This window comes from Megalops cyprinoides, chromosome 4 (assembly GCF_013368585.1).
Source record: "Megalops cyprinoides isolate fMegCyp1 chromosome 4, fMegCyp1.pri, whole genome shotgun sequence".
In the NCBI taxonomy this organism is placed as follows: domain Eukaryota; kingdom Metazoa; phylum Chordata; class Actinopteri; order Elopiformes; family Megalopidae; genus Megalops; species Megalops cyprinoides.
The window spans coordinates 2,657,484-2,675,000 of record NC_050586.1 but is presented as its reverse complement, the minus strand read 5'-3'; the positions used below and the strand labels follow the sequence as shown (position 1 = coordinate 2,675,000).

The following is a 17,517-nucleotide window of genomic DNA, read 5'->3' as shown; positions in this document are numbered from 1 at the left end:
TTAGATTGGGTAATCATGCAACAAAGTCCCCAAAGATTCTTTCTGAAATCCCACGCAAGGTTCTTTCAAACTCAGCTGAAGTTTCCAGCTTCCAGGCCCTCATGGCTAAGGGAACTGGGAAACACACAGTAGCAGTTCATGATGTATTAGCGTTGGCCAACTCTCACACAGACCTCACTAAGGTCTGCTGTATTTCAAACAAAGGAAGGATTTGTGGTGTGATGCTGGGGGAGAGGGAGTTCTGGGATACCCTGACACCTGCTGGTGAGGAGGGGAAGTGCCTCATCTCCACAGCACCATCTTGACCGCTGGGGCATACGGGCTCCAGTGAAAGATAGGATACTTCAGAACCAGGACCAGGTCTCTTAGATTTCAAAAGTCTGACGTTATACAGAAACATGCTGAAAGCCTGTGTAGTCTGGATTTTAAGAACTTTAGCTGATGTTCTGTACCAAGATGTGTACTCTCCAGTTGTGAGCTGTGGGTTTTCATATTTTCCACAGATGCTATGGCAGGAGAAGCCTGAGGGAAAGAGGCAAGAGGGTTACTGAAGAGCAGAACCAACAAATGGAGAAAAAGAAAGACAGAGGGATGATTTTTCTAATTTATTTGCCCATGTGACAAGAGAGTGAGGAGAGGTCGGGCTAGTCTTATCATGTTCATGTCCTAAAATGGCTTAGCAAAGATGAATAACTCCAGTCATACGAAAAGAGCCGGGTGGAATCCCTCAATCCTGGGGAGAGGATCAAGGAGAGAGAGAGAGAGGGAGGGAAGCAACAGAACATGTAACCCACCTCTACAGGCCATGAGACAGGAGTGTGTGTGTGTGAGTGTGTGTGTGTGTGATTGTGTGTGTGTGTGTGTGTGTGTGTGTGTGTGTGTGATTGTGTGTGTGTGTGTGAGTGTGTGTGTGTGTGAGTGTGTGTGTGTGTGTGTGTGTGATTGTGTGTGTGTGTGTGTGTGTCGGGGGGGGGGGGGGGGGGGGGATGCTGGAAGATGGATGTGTTCACAGAGGAGTGAAATGTCCTGGAATGGCCGAAGGAGAGCAGATGGTGGCTATGTGAGTAAATGGAGGTTATTTTTGAATTGATGGAAATGTACATGGAGAGAGCTGGCAGTCAGAGGGCCTCTGTGGACCAGCTGCCCCACCTCGACACACTAAAGCACACCGTGTACAGGCGGGGTGGGGGTGGGGGGAGGGGGGGTGATGTCAGGTAGACAGCAAGAGCCGTCTCTGGAGTACACGGGCTGTGTGTTGTTGTTACATACAGTAAAGACACGAACTCGCTCACGCCACCTGCTGGATGAGGGTGTGTACTTTACATTACAGTGTACATGTCTTTCAGGATAGGGCAGCAGGCAGTGGGACAGCTTCCTCCATCAGAACAAAGAAGAGAGATTGTGTGTGTGCGTGTGTATGCGTGTTTATGCGTGAGAGAGAGACAGAGAGAGAGAGAGAGATGGGGGGAGAGAGTGATGGAGAGAGAAAGAGAGGGAGATGAGAGAGAGAGGGAGAGGAACTTGACTTTTAGGTCTCCTTTATTTGTCTTCTGTCTCCTTTAAATGAAAAAGGATCTCCATAGGCTTTTGGTTTTTGATTTGATTTTTGCTATTAAAAATATATATAAGAGACAGAAAAAAGAAATAAGCGGGAGAGAAAGAGGGAGAGAGAGAAAGATTCATTGCCACCTGCCACAGTCTGTGGGATCATGCAGTGACACAGAATGAACTAACAGGATGAAAATAAGAATAATTAAAAATAGTGTTCTACATATTTCTCAGGTTGCTGTTATGTTAATGATATATTCTGTTTAATGAGCATCTGGTTATTATATTTTTGAACATGCATTGGAACCATGAGTGTGATTTTAATGCTAATAAAGCTAACGGAATTGAAACTGAAATCAAGCCAAAGATAGCAACAGAGAAAAGTAAAGAGAGCAGACGGAGGCAGCGCACATGAGATAAATCAGCTGAAGGAGGTGGAGACAGAGCCAACTTTCTGCTCATTTATGAATAATTTTAGAAAGAAAGGTCTTGAAGAGAGCTGCACAGACAGTGGTACAATAGAGAAATATGTGTCTAACATGACAATATTTCTTATGGTTGATTTAAGAATTTGTGCTGTTGATGTTCAGGTTTGTATTGAAAGTGTTAACAATACACTAAATTATGTTATGCCAATAATACAGTTCCATTCCTATTTGAATTCCATTAGCAGTAGAATTGAAACAGAGACAGTATATAGGTAACTATATACTAACACTGTTAGTGTTCTCCAAGGCTGTTTTACTGTCTGAGGCAGGTGAAGTGAGAGAAAGTCAAATGTTCAGGTGCCAGAATTTTCCGTGCCACCTGTCACCTGGAGGCCCACGGGGAGCCGGGCTGTTCTGGAACCCCCCCACCTGCCAGCCTCTGTCCCCAGACCCCCCAGCACACTATGTTTAACACACCATGTGTGTGAGCCAGGTGAACTGCCCTGGGGTAGTTTTCACACGCAAGGCTTTAAATTATGTATCGAGTGCAGTTATGTATATGCATGCTTTCATACGTGTGTATTAGCTGTGCTCATGGGAGAAGGAGAAGCTCTTCAAACGTCAGTTACATGCTGTGAAAAAAAACCCACGCAGAATAACTACAGAGTCAAGAGTGGAGCAAATATCTGCATGCATGTCTCCCAGGTGCCGCTGGAGACACGGTAAGGTCATTGGTCAGCAGTCTGTGGTGGGGGGGGGTGTCTGTGTGGGTGGAGTGCAGTGTTTTCGAACCCTGCTGAAACCCCTCCAAGGTGACCCTCACAGCTGCTGAAGGGTGCTGAGCTGTTTTCAGAGCTGCTGAGTGTGTCCAGTGTGTGTCTGAGGGGTCCTTAATGCGTGTCTGCTGTGTGTGTAGCAATGACCCTAATGTGTGTAACAGGTTCCTAATGTGTGTAGCATGTCCCTGATGTGTCACCTGCAGTCAAACACTCAGGACAGAGGCACCCTGAGGGACAGAGGTAGGGTGTGGGGTACAGGGTAAGGGAGGGAGGCAGGATGTGGGGTACAGGGTGAGCGAGGGAGGCAGCGTGTGGGGTACAGGGTGAGCGCGGGAGGCAGCGTGTGGGGTACAGGGGGTAATCGGGGTAAAGGCTGTGCTGCTCTTGTGCCAGCCGCTGCTGTGCGTGATAATCAATCACAGGGCTCGTCTCATGAATAATGCAGCTCTCCAGCTGGCTGTACGGTCCTGGTGCTGATGCTGGCCTGGGCTCGGTCACGCTGAAGCAGGCCTATTTATCTCATACTGACCCCGAACAGCAGCTAAGCAGGCGTGAGAAACAGGCTGCAAGTCAAACAAGGAAATGCCTTTTTTAAAACTACCTCTCTCTCCCCCTCTCTCTCTCTCTCTCTCCCTCTCTCTCTCTCTCTCTCTCCCTCTCTCTCCCTCTCTCTCTCTCTCTCTCTCTCTCTCTCCTCTCTCTCTCTCTCCCTCTCTCTCTCTCTCTCTCTCTCTGTCCCCCTCTCTCTCTCTCTCTCTCTCTCTCCCTCTCTCTCTCTCTCTCTCTCTCTCTGTCCCCCTCTCTCTCTCTCTCTCTCTCTCTCTCTCTCTCTCTCTGCTACGGCTTGTTCTCTTCAATGACCCGAGAGTGAAATGGACACAGGTGAGAGGTGCATTTGGAAGCGGCTGTTTAAATTAGGGAGGTGACCGTGTTTTGATGGGATCCTCAGTGTTCCGTACATTTTGGCCCAGGGTTGTAGGTTCATGCTGGTACTTACAGTCACCCAGAGTTATCTCCGTCTCTACAGCTGGAGTCACGCGCAGCTCTGTAGCAATAGCTGCTGTTTCAGGCTTCTTTCCTAGTTTCTGTGTGGTTGAAACTCTTACCCCGGGTGGCTTTCTGAGCCCTGGGTGTTGCTTCTGACAGCTGCACAGTGGGTGTGTTTGAGACGTGGTGTTTCTAATGGAGAGGGTGGGTTTGTAACAGGACAGGTGATGTGCGCACTGAGACGCGGGGCACTGAGACACACTGACACGCACTGAGACGCAGGGCACTGAGACGCACTGAGACGCAGGGCACTGAGATGCGGTGGCACTGAGACGCACTGAGACACACTGACACGCACTGAGACGCAGGGTACTGAGACACACTGAGACGCAGGGTACTGAGACGCAGGGCACTGAGACACACTGAGATGCAGGGCACTGAGACGCAGGGGGCACTGAGACGCACTGAGACGCACTGAGACGCAGGGGGCACTGAGACGCACTGAGACACAGGGCACTGAGACGCACTGAGACGCAGGGGGCACAGACACACTGAGACACAGGGCACTGAGACGCACTGAGACGCAGGGCACTGAGACGCACTGAGACGCAGGGGGCGCTGAGACGCACTGAGACGCACTGAGACACAGGGCACTTAGACGCACTGAGACGCACTGAGACGCAGGGGGCATTGAGACGCACTGAGACGCACTGAGACACAGGGCACTGAGACGCACTGAGACGCACTGAGACGCAGGGGGCATTGAGACGCACTGAGACACAGGGCACTGAGACGCACTGAGACACACTGAGACGCACTGAGACACAGGGGGCATTGAGACGCACTGAGACGCAGGGCACTGAGACGCAGGGGGCGCTGAGACGCACTGAGACACAGGGCACTTAGACGCACTGAGACGCAGGGGGCATTGAGACGCACTGAGACGCACTGAGACACAGGGCACTTAGACGCACTGAGACGCACTGAGACGCAGGGGGCATTGAGACGCACTGAGACACAGGGCACTGAGACGCACTGAGATGCACTGAGACGCAGGGGGCATTGAGACGCACTGAGACGCACTGAGACACAGGGCACTGAGACGCACTGAGACACACTGAGACGCACTGAGACACAGGGGGCATTGAGACGCACTGAGACGCAGGGCACTGAGACGCAGGGGGCGCTGAGACGCACTGAGACACAGGGCACTTAGACGCACTGAGACGCAGGGGGCATTGAGACGCACTGAGACGCACTGAGACACAGGGCACTTAGACGCACTGAGACGCACTGAGACGCAGGGGGCACTGAGACGCACTGAGACACAGGGCACTGAGACGCACTGAGACTCACTGAGACACAGGGCACTGAACGCTGTGTAAACGTGTAAACGCTGCTTAAAGAGCCACCTGGCCTTCATTATTGCATTATTGATGGCCGGCGGCAGCGTTTAGCTGCGGCTCGGGGAGCTGAGTGCCGTCCTGCTTTCCCTCCTCTCTCTCCTCTCTGCAGCTGCTTTATGAATGGCCCGACCTGTTTCCTTCCGTTGAAACGCACACGTGTGACACGGTCGGCTGCTGTCCTCCGCCTGTCCCCCCGAGCCGAGCTGGTGAAATCCCGATAAGGTGGTCACTGAGGGTGAAACTCAAATATCAGTATCCTTCAGAGGAAGAAACATTGTATTTAAAAAAACAGCAGTAATTAACATGCAATGTTTGTCTCTTTATCACTGCATTCACATTCCCTGTGCAAGTGGAGGACGTTGAGTATATATGCTTTTGGGGATTGAGTCTGCTTAACATTAAAAAAAAATCCTGCTGTTTTCCTTTAGAGTTAGCAGTAATGGCTGTGTATGGGGAGAGAAAGAGGGAGGGAAGGAGGGAGAGGAGTGGAGGAGGGGCAGGGAGAGATGGATAAAGCCTCTTGTCTCTTGCTAATCTTCTCTGGGGAGCTTCATTTGAAGTTCTGATCCTTGAAGATTTGAGCAGTGGAGTGTGAATCAGGGAGTGAGAGTGTAGCTGAAGTCTTGTTGTCTGGGTTCACTCATTCTGAATACTGATCAGCTCCACCAGCACTCTGACTCTCTGCTTCATTTCTGTCTGTGTCACAGCATCCTCCAGCCAATCAGAAACTCAAACCTGCTGCCACTTTCAACCAATGAGCAACCTCCCCATAACTGACCCCACTCAGCTAACCAATCAATGAATTGTCATCATAGCAACACCTTTACTTGTTCCACTTAAACACATAGCACGGTTTTATTTTGTATTTGTATTTTGTAGACAGATCAGAGTTCCCCTTAAACACATAGCACGGCTTTATTTTGTATTTGTATTTTGTAGACGCTCAGATCAGATCAGATCACCAGTCAGGGTGTACATGCCATAAGCATGTAATGTAAGGACTTCAGGCAAGTCATCTAGTGAAAGAGCCAGCTAATTATGTCCTGCCCCAGTGATCGTTAATAAGGTGTGAGGTGTATATTACGACCTTGTGCTGCTCAGAGGCACCGAACACAACCGCCATTACTGAATGCATCTGCCGTTTGAAATGAAAGCCGTCAGCGTGATGATTTCTTTTGTGCTGTGACTGCAGTCCCTCACCTAGATATGCTTACAATGGACATGGATAATCACACTAACACTTAAAATAAAGACTCCACTCCTTTCCATTTTAGTTATTAGATGCTCTAATCCACAGTGACTTTACACTCACGGCTTCTACACTTCATCCACTGTAAATGGAATGGAAAAGTGATGGACGTCGCTCTGGATAAGAGCGTCTGCTAAATGCACGTAATGTAATGTAAAAGCTGAGTATATACTAAGACGGCTTGGCTGCAGTACCCTCACTGAAGGATGCAACACCAGTGCCCCAGCAGCCCAGGGCCTGGCCACGCTCATCGTCCCAGACAGCACATGTTAACGGTGGATAACATTCTCACACATGCAGTCTAGGGAGACGCCCCCTCCTGTGGTAAACAGAGTAAAGAGTCCCATCAGGAGAGCATGGAGATGTCTTCTGCATTTCCATCCAATCAAAGTGTGGCTGGATGGTCACATGCTCAGCAGAGGAGGGAGGTGGCAGAGTGACGGGCTGTCATTCAGAGACGCAGCTGCAGCGGTGATCACTGCGGGGGGACTGATCTCTCAGCTCACAGCCCGGCTCCTCACACAGCCCAGGACCTGAAACCGGTCACTCTCTGCTTACTCAGTCTACACACAGTGTGTCTGTAGGCCTGGGCTGTTCCTCCTGCTTCTGTTGCCTAGGAAACTCAAATCACGTTACAGGCCTAAGAGAGACCTTCAGTGTCAGTATCGCAGTTTATTGGTAGCAGTATCTTTTGTGTAACAATATTAAGAAAGAAAGCGTTTTGTGTGTTAAATGTGTAGTGTGGACTGCTGTGGCGTTATGACGTGTTGCTCATCTCCTTGTTAGCCTGACCCTGTGCTGCGGGTTCGCTGTGGCGGTATGATGTGTTGCTCATCTCCTCGTTAGCCTGACCCTGTGCTGCGGGTTTGCTCCCTCTGTGTCCGCAGCCCAACGATCCCGTCACCAACATCTGCCAAGCGGCCGACAAGCAGCTGTTCACGCTGGTGGAGTGGGCCAAGAGGATCCCTCACTTCTCACAGCTGCCCCTCGACGACCAGGTCATCCTCCTGCGAGCAGGTACACACACACACACACACACACACACACACACACACACACACACACGTGCACACACACAGATACACACATACACACACACACACACACGTGCACACACACACACACACACACACACACACACACACACAGATACACACACACACACACACACACACACACACGTGCACACACACAGATACACACACACACACCCACACACACACGCACACACACACAGATACAGACATACACACGCACACACACACATGCACACACGCAGATACACACACACACACACACACGTGCACACACGCATTCACACACTCACACGTAAACTGACTCATATGTATTCACACATGCACATATGGGCATACACACAGAGATATAGCCCCACAGTATATGACCTTGTGTGGCTTTAAGCTGGCAGAGTGAGTGTGTGGCGTGCTGTGTGAATGTGTGAATGCTGTGTGAATGTGTGAATGCTGTGTGAATGTGTGAATTCTGTGTGAATGTGTGAATGCTGTGTGAATGTGTGAATGCTGTGTGAATGTGTGAATTCTGTGTGAATGTGTGAATGCTGTGTGAATGTGTGAATTCTGTGTGAATGTGTGAATGCTGTGTGAATGTGTGAATGCTGTGTGAATGTGTGAATTCTGTGTGAATGTGTGAATGCTGTGTGAATGAGCACGCAGAACGCTCTGCCTCTCAGCTTCTCAATGCCAGCACTCCCTCCATCTTACACTGACCCGTTGCCCTCAACCTGCGTTGCCATGGTAACGCAGCCTCCCCTGCCATCCCGTATTTGTCACGCCCTAGAAAGTTCCTCAGCCCTGTTTGTGACAGCCTGAGCAACCAGGAGGCACCTTCTGTCCATCACTCAGCAGACCATTTCATATTTAATCATTTATTACTGCTATTAGAGTTGTTATTGTAACATTTTAATGTCCCCTGCATCCTGGACCTCGGGAACAAATGTGCATGCGTGGTGTGTGTGTGTGTGTGTGTGTGTGTGTGTGTGTGTGTGTGTGTATGTGTGTATCTGTGTGTGTGTGCACATGTATGTGTGTGTGTGCACATGTATGTGTGTGTGTGTGTGTACAGACATGTATACGCCCTGAGGCCCTCTCTTTGTATTGTCTCCCCTGCCCAGTGTGGGTTTGATCTGTTTGTGTTGTTTAATATATCCCTTATTTATTTTCCTGCTGGGGATGATGGCGTTTGGGAGTGTGCGGAGGTGATGTGACTGCCTCACTCTGCCTTCATGTGTGCTGATCTGAGTCCATTTCCTCCCGTTTCCTACGCTGAGCTCACACACACAGGGCATTAGCGAGGAAACAGGCCTCTGACAATGGCACATTACGCAGGGTTTACCTCTCAGAGAGTCTCCTCCAAAGCCTCTCTCAGTAACGGGTTTAGTTCCGCCAGCTCACCGATGAAAGACCTCCTACCATTTCACACCATTCTGGAGAAGGCGGAGACTGTTGCCGGGCAGAGCCGTCACCCCCCCACTCCCCCAAGCACAGATCCTTCCCTCGGACCGCAGTGCATTATGGGCCGGTGGTGTTGTTCTTGATTTATTTCTAACGTGCCCTGTCCAGCACAGTGTAGCCTGTGTGTAAGAACTCTGTGCTGAAAGTAAAGATACCTCTCCAGCTAAAAAAGACATGATTAAACCTCTCTCCATTTCTCCTTCTCTGTATCTGCCCCCATCCTCTATGTCTATCTCTCTCTCTCTCTCTGTATCTGCCCTGTCCCGTCTCCATCTCTCCCTCTCTCTCTCCCTCCCTCTCCCCCTCTCTCCCTCTCTCCCTCTCTCTCTCCCCCCCTCCCTCTCTCTCTCTGTCCCTCTCTCCCTCTCTCTCTCCCCCTCTCCCTCTCTCTCTCCCCCTCTCCCTCTCTCTCTCTGTCTCAGGGTGGAACGAGCTCCTCATCGCCTCCTTCTCTCATCGCTCGATCGCGGTGAAGGATGGTATCCTGCTGGCCACTGGCCTGCATGTCCACCGGAACAGCGCCCACAGCGCGGGGGTGGGGGCCATCTTCGACAGGTCAGTGTCCGGAACAGTCCAGCTGTCACCACGGTTCTGCTCACATTTACAGCCTCTTAATAAAAGTAGGGGCCTTTTTCTTTTCCTTCACTGACATTAGGAGAAGGGCTTTTCCCAGGGTGCATTGCATTAGACAGCAGAACATCCAAGCTCTGTCTCTGAACAGAATGACAGGCTCTGAAACCCTGTCATTAAAGCGTTTGCCCTCTCTGGTCTCCAGGGGGAGTGTGGAGTAGCGGCATGGATAGTTCTAACACAGTTCAGCTGCTGGATCACATCTTGGTGTTAAAGAGAGGCAGTGAGACGCAGAGTGTTCCTGCTTCCTGTTCTGATCCTCTGGGAGCAGCAGTGTCAGGCAGCGAGGCTGCAAATGAGGAAGATGGAGGAACTCAGATCTTCTCACTCACTCCCACTGGCACCAGGACAGGAAGCAGTGTCGTGCGTTCAGTAACGGATATACCAAGAGCAGAAATGATGTTGTTCATTCTGTAGCAGTCAGAGCAGAAAGAGCTGTTTGGAGTGTAAAACTGCAGACAGTGTTGTAGGTGTTTTCTCTGAGCGTCTGGCTGTGCCTGTTTTTCCCGTTTCCTGGCACAGGGTGCTGACGGAGCTCGTGTCTAAGATGAGAGACATGCAGATGGACAAGACGGAGCTGGGATGCCTTCGAGCCATCGTCCTCTTCAACCCTGGTGCGTCCTGCACTGCCCCGAACCTGCCGGGCATCCACCTGACCAGCCCATGTCCGACCCCGACCCCAACCTCCACCCCACCCCCAACTCCGCCCCAACCCTATCCCCAACCCCGCCCCAACCTCCACCCCACCCCCCAACCCCGCCCCAACCTCCACCCCATCCCCAACCCCGCCCCACCCTCCACCCCACCCCGAACTCCGCCCCAACATCCACCCCACCCCCCAAACCCATCCCCAACCTCCAACCCCATCCGCAACCCCACCCTAACCTCTACCCCATCCCCCATCCCCCCACCCTAACCCCGCCCCAACCTCCACCCCATCCCCAACCCCGCCCCAACCTCCACTCCACCCCCCATCCCCAACCCCATCCGCAACCCCGCCCCAACCTCCACCCCACCCCCCCATCCCCATCCCAAACCCTGCCCCAACCTCCACCCCACCCCCCAAACCCATCCCGAACCCTGCCCCAACCTCAACCCCAACCCCCCCCCCCCCAAAACCTTCACCCCACCCCCCAAATCCATCAAAGAGTATTGTGGGCACTCATGTTAGATTTATGTTCTAGTCTAAAAACTATACTCACAAAACTCTGTATCAGCTCATAATGTTAGTGCTGTACTCATGATGTTTCCGGTGTTCGTTACAGCACAGTCTGTCCTGGCCTGGCTCTGCTCCTGCCCTCGCTTTAGGACAGAATGTGTCTGTTCATGTCGAGTGGTTTGCATGTGCTTTCAGAACATGAGAACATAATAGCCCCCCTTTGTCCTGTCACAGTGGAGCCATGTTGGGCCTGTTTAACATATATTACATAAAGTATTACTTCACCAAAGAAATGCTGTAAAACAGACTCATGCAGGCAGTGTGTGTGTGCATGTACATGCGCACGTGTGTTTGCATGTGTGTGCGTGTTTGCATGTGTGTGTGTGTGTGTGTGTGTGTGTGTGTGTGTGTGTGTGTGTGTGTGTGTTTGCGTGTGTGTGTGCGCATATGTGTGTAAACCGTGGTTCTGTGGTGACCGATGGTAACAGGCTCTTCCTCCTGCTCTCTCTCCAGACTCCAAGGGCCTGTCGAACCCCAGTGAGGTGGAGGCTCTGAGGGAGAAGGTGTATGCCTCTCTGGAGGCCTACTGCAAACAAAAATACCCAGAGCAGCCTGGGAGGTCTGTCTCTCCATCCCTCTCCACCCCTCTCTGTCCCTGCAGTCTGAGTCTGTGTTCCTCTCTGTCCCTGCAGTCTGTGTCTGAGTCCCTCTCTGTCCCTGCAGTCTGTGTCCCTCTCTGTCCCTGCAGTCTGTGTCTGAGTCCCTCTCTGTCCCTGCAGTCTGTGTCCCTCTCTGTCCCTGCAGTCTGTGTCTGTGTCCCTCTCTGTCCCTGCAGTCTGAGTCCCTCTCTGTCCCTGCAGTCTGAGTCCCTCTCTGTCCCTGCAGTCTGAGTCTGTGTCCCTCTCTGTCCCTGCAGTCTGAGTCCCTCTCTGTCTCTCAGTATCTAGTATTCCTCATCCCTCTCTTTCTGGCTGTGCAGAGCCTTCATGCTAAATGATAGAGCATAATTGTAATGTATACTACACTATGTTACATAATATTATATGATATTATATTATTATTCTTGTAATCAAGATTCTTGTCTTTGAGTGACAGAATTCAGGAAGTGTTGCATTCCATGCTACTTACTTGTAACGTACTTGTTCATGCTGGTGGGTTTCCTGTTTAGGACCACAGCACTCTGCAGGTGTATAGTTGGGAGTGTGTAAGTGTACCTGTGTGTCTCTGTTCTGCCCGGCACACTCTCGCGGGCGCAGGTTTGCCAAACTGCTGCTGCGCCTCCCGGCTCTGCGCTCCATCGGCCTGAAGTGTCTGGAACACCTGTTCTTCTTCAAGCTAATAGGGGACACGCCCATCGACACCTTCCTCATGGAGATGCTGGAAGCGCCGCACCAAATGACCTAGTAGGCGGGGTCTAGCCTGAAGTCTCCTCCCCCTCAAAACAGGCTCCACCCCTCTCTGCAGACAGACTGTCTGATGACATCGAAGCGACACCGACACTCAAAGCTGGATCAACCCCTTACTTTATTAAATGAGACTGAAAGCTGGTTATCTTGTTTGTACATGTACATCTGATGAAAGAAAAGGACAGAAGAGAGAGAATATTTTGGGGCACTTTTGAAGATGATGTGGAAACGGAGAAGACGTGATGCATAGAGTTATTTGTAAACATGCAGTACACAGTGATTCTGATTTCATTACAGGACATTAAGAGCATTGTGCTGGGACAATCACATTGTTTTACACAGAGCCTCTCTCTCCCTCACTGTCTCTCTCTGCCTAACAGGACTCATCTTGTGTTGGGGGGGGCATTTCTGCGTATGGGGGCAGAGAGCAGGGGCGGTGTTGGGGTTTAACCCCCAGCTGCCTCCAGAAGAGAGGGAAAATGGGCAGGCAGTCATCGCTAGAGATTTTTGGGACAGAATCCCAAAGATGAGGTAGCAGAGACAGTAGCCACTCCCCCAGTCTCCCAGGGAGTCACACTCTGTCTCAGAGCTCCGCAGTGCCGGACCTCACACACCTGTTACAGGTGTACCTTTCTCTCCTCTCTCGCAGTGCTCACTGGTGCAGGGTCACATCCCTGTCTGTCAGCGCTCTGCTATTGGGCAGAGCCGTGGGGAAGATAAGACACACCTCGATACCTCAGTGACTCCCTCCTGTGACCCCTGACCTCTCAGTCCCTCCCTGTGGGCATCACTGTTCTCATTGGGCCAGGCTGCGTTGGGCAGGAGACCGTGGTGAAGGTGTAGGTTTTACTGTGAATGTATACAGTGCAGTTTAACTCAATCCCAAAAGCACTGGCGCGTAGCTGGAGAGACGTGGGCAGCTCACGGGAGGCCTGGGCTGCAGAGAACGAAACCTTTTCTTGGCACTTAACTTTGAGTTTGGGAGGAAAGCAGCTGAGCTGAAGGCTGTCTGCGTGGAGGATGCAGCGGCACGGTTTCAGCAGGAGGGCCATACATACGGCCAGAAAGAGCAGGTGGCGCATCTCTGGGCACACCTCAGTGTCATTTGAAATAAGTACTCATCATATATACATATATGTGTATAAATATCTCCCTCTCTGGATTATTTTGCTTTTAACCTGCTGCTGCTGCTGCTGCTGCAAAACTATGCATCTTGCATTTCCAAAGATTGTTCGTCGTGCAGTTTTTAAGGGACGACATCAAGCTGTTGAGAGTTCGGATGTGAACGGTGTGCAGAGAGACAGGCAAGGTGTGCGGGCGCAAGCGAGACCGGGCTCAGGGACGCTGTCGGCAACGGGAGGGCTTTTACTGCCCTCTAGTGGAAGAGATGCAACAATGCAACTTCACCAGTACCGTGTACAACAACTGTATTTAATCCGTGAAATGGCACTTTTCATTACATTACAAACGGTTTCTCAGTCAGTCATGAACATATTGAGATATGACTGGCTAAGCAATGAAACAGATATTTACCTCAGGAACTCACAACAGTGAAATAAGTTTCTTTAAGAAACTTGTCAGTATTGAAAATCTTTTTATCCCTATCATACGTTTAAAATTTATTAACATAATGAAGATAGAACCTTTTTAGCAATAACAGGTTTGTAAAGTTGCGGATACAAACACGAATCGGGACTGCACGCATTCGTTGCTCGGGTGTAATTGGGCGCTGTAAATAACAGCTTTGTCCGGATGCTGCTCACCTAAATCCATACTAACGCCTCATTGTTGCCCTCTACTGGACGTCAGGGTTTAGCACCTATACGGACAGACAAACAGACCAGTGTTACTTGTTCGTTGTTGAAACAAATTCAAATACTTAAATATTTAGATTTGTCAGGAATGAGACAATTAAATCTCTTTTAATAATCTGTTTTTTACATATGTAGTTAATTACACGGGTGTAAGGCAACTCCCAATGTAAAGTGTGACCAGCATGTAATATCTTTTGTGCGGTGTCATTAATATACGATTATAAATGAACAGCTCTAGCTGCGATTTTATATGGACTTGTTTTATCCGACCTGAGTACTTGGTTTGAATCAGGGGACCTCTCTGAATGACGTCGTGTTTATGTACCTACAGTTCTCACAGGTTAATGAACTTACTCACCTGCTTTCCCTGCTGAGGGAGTCATGTTTTTAGATCGACTAGCATGATAGACACCTACTTAGAAAATTCATTAGGTTTTCAGTTATGTAATTTCCCCAGCTAAATAAAAGCCATATGTAAGGTTACAGTGGAGGGGGCCATCGGAACGAATTCTGAAACATATATGAAATGAAAACGAAAAAGAAATGCTTTATATATACCATGAAGCTATTTTGTCATTATGTATACGTGTGTATATTTATATAAATGTGTGTTTGTTAAATGTAACTGGTATATTCTAGCAAAGAGGGAGAGAATAATGTCGTTAAATCTATGCTAAGTCAGGCCAGAACAATCCGTTGTCGTGCATTTCTCAGAGCCTATCGACACTGTGTTTTTCGCTTTATTCCCGTGAGGACGTCACGTCGGTCCTCGGTATCTTCGGCCGATTTGGTTATCAGCTTCGAACAGCCAGCAAGCGCTTGACCAGCACCTTCGACCCCCAACAAAACGATCGCACACCAGCTTTTAAGGGTTGGACAGAAACCTCTCTCAGACCTCCAGGTGCAACAGAACAAACTGCATTAAAAGCAACTCTTCAGGAACCTTCCTGTTTACCGGTCTATTTCAGTGCGCGTTTCTGCAGCTCAATCGGGATTGGCCAGCCGCAGAACAGGCGCCGACCTGCAGGTGCCTGACGTGTGAAATTGGACAGAAAGGGGCTTTGTCTAACTTTTGTCTTCAGAGTTCAGTTTATTTTGCAACGGATTGAATGAAAATTCGAACACAGACACTGCTTTTCTTACGGCAGTTTAGCGACGGTAACATGTCGGTGAAAATATCTAAAGCAAAGCAAAATCTATTTTTGTACAAATGTAATTTTATCCCCTGCTTATATATCCCCAATAGTAATTTACCTTCGTCCTATGGAATGTTGTATACATTATTTGTGAAAATGTTAATTTTAAATGGGAAAACAGTACCTTGCAGAATAATAAACACGCTGGCGAGGGCTTAGTCCCAGAGTGGTGTTTTTGGTCCATCACTTGAAAAAGCTTGTCCTATTGTTTACCTTATTCTTATTTTGTTTTATTTTTTAAGGAAAAATGAAAGTCATGTTTTTTTGTGGGTTGTTCTCTGATGTTCTGTTAATCTTTCATGAAAAGATTATTAAAATTCTAAAATGAACTGTTGTTTGATTTGTTCCTTTCACCAAATCCCCGGTGGCTGTCTGCTCTGCCGCTTCCTTTATGCAGACGTCTCCTTTTTCCCTAAAATTAGGTATCAGACTGATATGAACCCAACAGAGGCGAGTATGAACAACGCAAATTTAAATCCCATACAATCTGTTTCCTTTGATCGTCTGGATTTGGAAAGACCCCAGGATTCCGGCGTAAACACACTTCGGATACATTATAAAAATGAGTTTATTGAATTGCAGATTTCAAATGTCAAAATGCCTGTTCACAAAATTCAGATGGCTTAATATTCATACAGGTGTGGTTATCATGCAGCCGTCCGTGTTTACTGTGCGATTTCAGACCTGGGAAATCAACCAGAGAATAAAGCTGACCAAATTTCCTTCAAACGAATCTGGAAAAAAATGTTAACCATATCGTGTTCCACCAGCAGAAGGGTACGGGACACGGGTAAAATATTACTCATTTTATATTTGCAGTACAACGTACCATTGCAATGTTCACTCTTAAGAAAAATACAAAATATGAACACGTCGGCATTTAGGGAAGAAACAGGCCTCATGCGATGAGCTAAAGCGTCTTGTCGGCGCCTTTCGCAGCGCCAGTGACCCTCACTGCGTGTTAAACTGCGCCTCTCGCAGCGCCAGTGACCCCCACTGCGTGTTAAACTGCGCCTTTCGCAGCGCCAGTGACCCTCACTGCGTGTTCAACTGCGCCTTTCGCAGCGCCAGTGACCCTCACTGCGTGTTCAACTGCGCCTTTCGCAGCGCCAGTGACCCCCACTGCGTGTTAAACTGCGCAATTCTCTACCGCTTATTGGATGTAGCCTATATAGCGAGCCTAATGCTTGCACTCTGCAAGGGCGAGGTGTGAGCGAGAGACCGCACAGAGCCTAGCAGATTTAACGCAATTCCGTGTAATTATTAGGTCATTTTAATGCCTTATTAAACACGCAAGCAACGGGTAGCGTGTGTTAAATTCCCAGACGTTCCGCGGGGTTTGCTCGTCGGTATAGATCATTGGCGTTACCGGTGCTGCTAACGGTCCCGGGCCGAAGGGCGTGGGCTCAGATGGAGTGAGAGAGAAACTAAACTCTAACTAACGCATGAACTCCTGGTATAATCCTGACGGGATAAACACCGAATTCTCGATTTTGGATGGTATATGATTATTAATTCATTTTTAATTAATTATTAATAATTAAGGCGTCTAGAGGCGATTTGAGGAAGACGTAAAAAGGCATAGGTGATAGTGAATCACGCACACGGAATGATGGGATATCCGGCCACCTGTCCCAGCAGCACATCAGGGCCTCGGCCAGCTGGAACGGAAGTCTTAAAATTTCAAATCTTAATCTGTAGGATTGCATCCAGTCTTTTAGAACCTGTGTTTCCTCTTGGCGTCCTGCTGCGTTTTTAGTAATTTTACGGTGAAGACACACAGAATCTCTTTACTGGAACATGAATGAAGCAGCGGACGCCATGCACGGGAAAAAGCCAATGCATTTTGAGTAAGTTCACCGCACACCCCGACCGTCAGGGTTTAAACGCTTACGTTCCCGTACTTTACATAACACGACTGCAAACCGATTTCTGCCTGTTGTCCACTTTTAACAGCATGGCATGGAACACGATAGCATTGGTCCAGCACGGCATCTGAGGACTGAAACTGAAACGGCGCAGAAAACGCTGCGTGTAGTTTAACCCTGGCGACGCCGTTGTCCTCGGTTCGGTTGCGCACAGCCCTCGCAATGCCGACTCCATGCCGAATCTGTGAGTATTCTGCATTAAAGGTGATGTGCATAAGGGTTCTCTCAAGCGTGTATGCCGTACTGTGTACTATTTTGGCTTTGGTTTATGCTGCTAAAATTGACATCACAACCAAGTGACAGAGATTGCAGGGCGAGGTAGGGGAGAGCGGGTTAGCTGTGGCTTTACATATGCTTCCATGCAGCGCTATTGCGCAGGCTGACTTTGTGCTTTGAATGGGGATTCTGTGCAGGCAAGACGTTTTAAAACACGAAGTACGAATAACCAAAGGCAGGAGGTGCACAATCTGTGAACAAACGGCCAAATGCCAAATGGCG

The 17,517-nt window shown here is 49.3% G+C and overlaps 1 protein-coding gene across 2 annotated transcripts in view; it reads left to right on the top strand.

The window, feature by feature from the left end:
* The window catches only part of LOC118776017 (retinoic acid receptor RXR-alpha-A-like), an 82,195-nt gene extending 66,965 nt beyond the window's left edge, over positions 1-15,230 (top strand). For both annotated transcript variants that reach the window (XM_036526057.1, XM_036526055.1), the window contains exons 7-11: positions 7,285-7,414; positions 9,309-9,441; positions 10,039-10,130; positions 11,189-11,294; positions 11,932-15,230. In XM_036526057.1, coding sequence (XP_036381950.1) covers positions 7,285-7,414; positions 9,309-9,441; positions 10,039-10,130; positions 11,189-11,294; positions 11,932-12,079 — 609 coding nt within the window. In that variant the 3' untranslated portion in view covers positions 12,080-15,230. The remainder of the gene's footprint in view (positions 1-7,284; positions 7,415-9,308; positions 9,442-10,038; positions 10,131-11,188; positions 11,295-11,931) is intronic.
* The last annotated feature ends 2,287 nt before the right edge of the window (positions 15,231-17,517 follow it).